This window comes from Aegilops tauschii, chromosome 1 (assembly GCF_002575655.3).
Source record: "Aegilops tauschii subsp. strangulata cultivar AL8/78 chromosome 1, Aet v6.0, whole genome shotgun sequence".
Lineage (NCBI taxonomy): Eukaryota > Viridiplantae > Streptophyta > Magnoliopsida > Poales > Poaceae > Aegilops > Aegilops tauschii.
The window spans coordinates 416,836,820-416,842,760 of NC_053035.3; the positions used below are offsets into that span (position 1 = coordinate 416,836,820).

At 48.8% G+C, this 5,941-nt stretch overlaps 2 protein-coding genes across 2 annotated transcripts; both read right to left on the reverse strand.

The window, feature by feature from the left end:
- Positions 1–2,195: 2,195 nt before the first annotated feature.
- On the reverse strand, positions 2,196–3,013 carry LOC141023302 (probable calcium-binding protein CML9). The gene has a single exon (XM_073499914.1). It carries the CDS (start codon positions 2,854–2,856, stop codon positions 2,404–2,406), a length of 453 nt encoding a protein of 150 aa, XP_073356015.1. The 5' UTR covers positions 2,857–3,013; the 3' UTR covers positions 2,196–2,403.
- Positions 3,014–3,466: 453 nt separating this feature from the next.
- Positions 3,467–5,642, reverse strand: LOC109768118 (calmodulin-2). Its single transcript, XM_020326848.4, has 2 exons — positions 5,393–5,642; positions 3,467–4,157 (listed from the first exon to the last, which is right to left on the reverse strand). The coding sequence occupies exons 1-2, from the start codon at positions 5,466–5,468 to the stop codon at positions 3,784–3,786; spliced, it is 450 nt and encodes a 149-aa protein (XP_020182437.3). The 5' UTR covers positions 5,469–5,642; the 3' UTR covers positions 3,467–3,783.
- Between the last annotated feature and the right edge of the window lie 299 nt (positions 5,643–5,941).

Here is a 5,941-nt window from a genome sequence, read left to right on the forward strand (position 1 = left end):
CAGCGGGCGGTACTACCGCGAGGTCCTGCGGTACTACCGCTCTAAGGAGCAGTACTACCGCACGCCCTAGTTCGGCAAGCAAGAGCAATGTTTGCATAGACAAAGAAAACAAAGGATGCTCCAAAGGCTAGAGGAAAGGAGGTGCAAAGGAAGATGTGTACGTGATGAATCCACCCAACCTTTCCAACGCGGACCCCCTCTTAATAGTACGGCTTCCCTACGACTCAATACCACCGAAAAGAAACAAAGAGAAACGCCGTCTTCTATAGCCTTCGAGGGGAACCAAATCATCTTGTGCCTAGTCAATATATCTGAAATATTCGATGCACATGATTAGTCCGCAAAAGCATTGTCATCAATCACCAAAACCAACTAAGGGATAAAAATGCCCTTACACACGCCAAGTGGTGTCTTATCTCCGAGTGAATCTCCTAGTAAATATAGCTCGACTTCAAGGGGTGTCTTATCTAGCAGAGACTATGTGTTTTGTGTTTCAAGCGCAACCTTCTAATTGGAATTGCCTCCGGTCTTTGCATACCTCCACATCGAATATCCCAAGTCCATCGTGCATATAGATATCAGCCAGGTATTGTAATATGTTAGACACAAACTTCAATGCCAAACTGTCTAACTTTGGGCTTGTGACACAAGTCAACCATACCCAAACCTCACGCACGACGATGAATATAGCCGGGACTCGATCATACAACGACCCAGCATGTTTTGAGACCGGAAAGACATGTGGGCAGTCTGATGTGTACGGCTTAGGCGTGATGTTGCTCAAAATTGTCTGTGGTGAAAAACCAACCACACAGGCTAATGGCAAGAACAACCTTATCGAGAAGGTCCTAAAATGTCAAGCGAACAATACAATTCTCGGTGCAGATGACAAAGGGTTGAGAGGCCAATTTGACGGGGAACTCAAAAGTGTGTTGGAGATCGGGCTCATGTGTGTCAACCCGGATCGTCAGCGTCGTCCACACATCAAAAGAGTGAGGGGTTTCTTGATGCAACTGCTATTTTTAGTGTCCACTTCAAACCCCACCATCCCTTCTGGAGTAAATGGGAGGGGACCAAGTAGCTCCAACACATACCCTGCGCATTCACCGGCCGATGAAGAAGCCGACGATTCACCACTGCTAGTCTAGCCTCAATATGAGGTACCCCCTCCAGCGAAGGACTGCCAAATGAAGTTCATAATTTCCACAAAAAATGAAGTGAAGTTCGCCATGGAAGATACTTCTTCCCTCTTGTTAACTATATGCTGCATCCATCCATTCACCCATCATGTATGCCTGTATTACCTCTTTCTCTATGTGTGATACAGTAATAAACATATATATAATGTGAAAATGTATTGAATGATGAATCTAATAGTGTTGATTTGGTATTATAGATGTTGATAATTTTTTTCTATAGTTTGTTTTAAAATTTATGTAGTCTAACTTACAACGATAGTAATACACCTTGAATGCACCGATACGGATACGGGTATCAGTATCGGGCCAATACGGATACGTTGTAGCTACCCAAAGCAACCTGGAGAAGATGAAAATAAGAAATCCTCAGAGATCAGAGAAGAAAGAAGAGGAGATGAGCCTGGCTGGGCAGGAGAAATGGAGAAGAGAAGTGTAAATACATGGCTGCTGCGTGAGAGGGGACGTTGATGAGGAGGAGGAGGAGCTTGTTGACGGCTAGCCGCCGCCGCTGTCCCAGGGACCTGGGTGAGCAGCCGCTGGCGACACAGGCGCCGCCTGGTGTGAGCACGGGAAGGGGGAAAGACGTTGTGAGGGAAAGGATAGAGGGCATCACGGCACCAGGGTAGTTGGTTGCCTCTTAAATGGGCTGAGTGGGCTCTTACCTGGGCTGGAAAAGTATCCAAGACGTATTAACAAAGTATCCTTCGAGTATCGTAATTGTTTTAAATCATTTATTCTCAGATACTCCAGGGGCACGTATCGGGGGCGTATCGGAGGAGTATCAGTATCGGATACGGATTTGCTGGTCGACTGAAGTATCCGTGCATTCGAGTAATACACAAAGTAAATCCGTAAAAAAACATCCTAAGTAAGTTGAAACGGCGGGGTGCGAAAAATATCCATTTTCAAATCCTACCGATTTCACTAACCAAACCAAGGAAGCAGCGCACTGGATTTGCGCTGGCAATGTCTTTTGATACATGTGCAAAATCGTCGTTAAAGCAATTTGTGTATGCATACACACAACGAAATAAAGGCAGTATACATATTGCAGCCAGAGCATTCGCATCTCTCATCCAATATTACAGCAAACCAGCAGGAGTACATCAGGAAATCAAGAAACATGGCACCATGTCCTCACCCGACAACAGTCCACCAGTCCCCAGATCGGCGGATCGATCGATGGATCAGCGAAGCTCGTGGATCACTTGTTGTTCATGAGCACCTTGACGAGCTCCTTGCACTGGACGCGGCCCTCGCCGCGGGGGTCGGCCTTGCGGAGCAGCTCGTCGGCCTCCTCCTCCGTGAGCCGGTCGCCGTGGGTGAGCATCACCTGCCGCAGCTGCTCCGCGGGGATGACCCCGCTCCCGTCGTCGTCGAACGCGTCCAGGCACTGGGCCAGGCCCTTGGCCGACACGCCGGCGTTGGCCTTGCGCGCCGCCACGGCCAGGAACGTGGGGAGGTCGACGGCGCCGGCGCCGCCCGCGCCCGCGTCCTCGAGGAAGCCCCGCGCCTCGGCCTCGTCCACGTTCTGGCCCAGCGAGCGCAGCGCCGTGACCAGCTCGCCGGCGGCGATGCGGCCGTCCTCGTCGCCGTCGAACAGGTCGAACACCTCCTTGCACTCGTCCGCCTGCGCCTGGGTCAGCTTGGCCGCCATGGCGGGGAGAGACCAGAGAGAGCTGAACTGCTGAAGGGATAGGGGAAAGAAATGGACTGATTGATTGGCCTAATTGCTGTCCGGGCTGTTCGTCACGATGAAGCAACCTAGCGAAGGTCGCTTTTCTTTTCTTTTGACAGGTCAAAAATTAAGAGAGATCATAAGCAATGACAACTTTCCCTCTCTCGTTATTCTCCGAAGCAAATCGCTTTGAACTCTGCCGATTTTAGCATCTTTATGGTAAAGATATTTATATTATGATAAAAAAATCAACGGCTTATGCTTTGATGTAAACAACTGACAGGTTGAAAAGGGAAAAAGAATAATAGTTCAACGAGCTGGCGCCAACCATGTGCCCAACAATTGATCATCATAGCATAGCGACGTGCCATCCACCACATTTGGTTTCGATCAATCATAAGATGTGGTACAAGTTGCAAATACAATGCAGCTGTTGGATTCGCTGTCGACTTGAGTTGTGTTTCGTCGTCCAACAACTGTACCAAGGCGAATTTGCTCCAGCGCAGTTCAGAGATCACTACCACCGAAGTTGTACAAAGTTCGCAGAAACCAAGCATGCCAAATGAAATCCATACAATGTACTTCCGGCTAACACAAACCAAGCAGACATTTAAAATGCAGGGCGAAACCAAGATTTGCACAAAGCCCCTAAATTCCATGATAAGACGAAGCCTAACAGGCAAGATAAGTGCCACAACCAAAAGAAACCAGGTAATTCCGATGCTGCTCCCCACGACTACACCGCTACAAGATAACCCGACCAACTACCCAACAGGCAACAGTACTTAAAAAAACAGGCGCATAGCACAAAATACAACTTTGCGAGTCTGTCTGGCATTCCATTCCAATCCACTTGAGAGCAAATTTCAAGCTTATTTCGTGGGAGGGACCCCTGTCCTCGCCACCTCACTTGGCCATCATGACCTTGACGAACTCCTCGTAGTTGATCTGGCCGTCGCCGTCCACGTCCGCCTCCCGGATCATCTCGTCCACCTCCTCGTCCGTCAGCTTCTCCCCGAGGTTGGTCATCACGTGGCGCAGCTCCGCCGCCGAGATGAAGCCGTTCTGGTCCTTGTCAAACACGCGGAACGCCTCCTTGAGCTCCTCCTCCGAGTCCGTGTCCTTCATCTTCCTCGCCATCAGGTTCAGGAACTCGGGGAAGTCGATGGTGCCGTTGCCGTCCGCGTCAACCTCGTTGATCATGTCCTGCAGCTCCGCCTCCGTGGGGTTCTGCCCAAGGGACCGCATCACGGTTCCGAGCTCCTTGGTGGTGATGCAACCTGCAGGAAATTCAACATCGATAAGCATTCGTTATCTAGCGCTACGAAATAAAATAAGAGCAAGTTTACTTGGGATTTAAGATTGGTCTGTTCGCCGCATATAAAATACCCAATGTGGGACTGAGTTGGTTCTATTGTCCTAAGAACACATGATATGTCATAATACCTCCAATCAGCATGTTGGGCACTTACACGCGCCTATATATTGTTACTATAAGGAGCTGCAAGTTGGAACAGCTGGGAATCGTAAACAAACATGGCTTTAAAGACGCTTTCCTAAAGTGTCACTGACGTTCATTTCAACATACTGAATTCTGGAAATCAATTTATGAACAGCTGAAGAAATGATGGACCGCCAGGCAGAAGCCTTAAGAAAGCAGTGCTTAGGTTTAGCATCAATTGGATTGTATCCTACCAAGTAAAAAAAAGGTACTTCTTGCTGTCCATTTAACATATGAAATCAAAAGTCAACCTACAATTCTATAAGTCATCATGTACACAATTAGATATGACACAGATCACAGACCAGACCAACTTGCATCTAAAGACGTGCTGAAACATAGTCCTTTAATGTACCAAGCAAGGAAATAACTATTAAATGATGCAGAAATGAGCGACTATGACACTAGAAAAGAGGAATCTACAAATCAAGTGCTGGTCTTAGACTACACAGTTAAGACTAGATCTCCCACTTCTAGGCTATCATCAGAAGCTAGATCATGCTGGTACTGTCACCAAAAAGTCTCACTAAAATCCTTGGCATCATCTACTAGTACATCACAGCCAGATCAACACCTCCAATTCTCCATCTAGTCCACTAGTACAAAACAGAAGCTAATTGACCTGATCACTTTACAGCAGTGTATGACAACAACCTGATTCTCAATCTCTCTCATTAGAAGTTCCGAAACACTCTACAGCTCTAAACCCTAGCTCCTAAATGCAACCAGTAGCTGCTGCCCCCGAATTGTTCCTCCCACAGGAGCACCCCGAAATCCTACAAGTCGGAAATCCACCTTAACAGAGCAATCCGCCTGCAGCCCGCCGCGGAACAAACAACAGGCCCGAGCAATCCATCCCGCGCAGGCGCTGGAACAACACCAAAGGCCTAAAGAGACGACGCAACCCAGGCATCACCGACTGGATCTAGAGCGCTCCGAGACAAAACCCAATTCGGCCGGATCGAGCCCGATCCGGCCGGCCGCGAGAGAGAGACAGGGGAGAGGGGGGGTTACCGTCGCCATCCTTGTCGAAGAGGCTGAAGGCCTCCTTGAACTCGGCGATCTGCTCGTCGGTGAGCTGGTCCGCCATGGGGGAGGGAGGGAGGAGGCTTCGAGAAGGTGCGCGCGGGACACGGGGGGCGGCTGCGGGAAGGGGAATAATAAACGGGGCGCGGTGGTTGGCGTTGGCGATGGTGCCCTGTCCGTGGGCTGGGTTTTATAGACCGGTGGCGATTAACGAGGGGGAAGGTTTGCTGGAACCGCCGGTTTTGTATCCGGTTCCCCTTTCCTTTTCTTTTTCCCTTCCTTTTCCCTTTTTTCCTTCCTTGGATCCTTGGCAATCTATGGTTCCATTCATACTCGATTGCGCAACGATGGTTTCCATGTTTATTCTTGTGTGGAATTAGGATTCTATATACTTTAGGCTCCATTGAGTTCTGAGGTATCTTTTGTTTGAGTATATCGATGTATAATAAAGACTTAGCAATGAGTATTCGCAAGAAGAAGAAAAAGACTTAGTAATGAGAGCTGAGTGCAGCGGCCGCCATGGTGAGAGTTGATACA

Coding starts and splice junctions, on each gene's coding strand:
- LOC141023302 (XM_073499914.1), bottom strand. CDS start 2,856: ATGGCGGCCAAGCTGACCCAGGCGCAGGCGGACGAGTGCAAGGAGGTG.
- LOC109768118 (XM_020326848.4), bottom strand. CDS start 5,468: ATGGCGGACCAGCTCACCGACGAGCAGATCGCCGAGTTCAAGGAGGCC. Junction 4,158..5,392: donor CTTCGACAAGGATGGCGACG/GTAACCCCCCCT, acceptor AATTTCCTGCAG/GTTGCATCACCACCAAGGAG.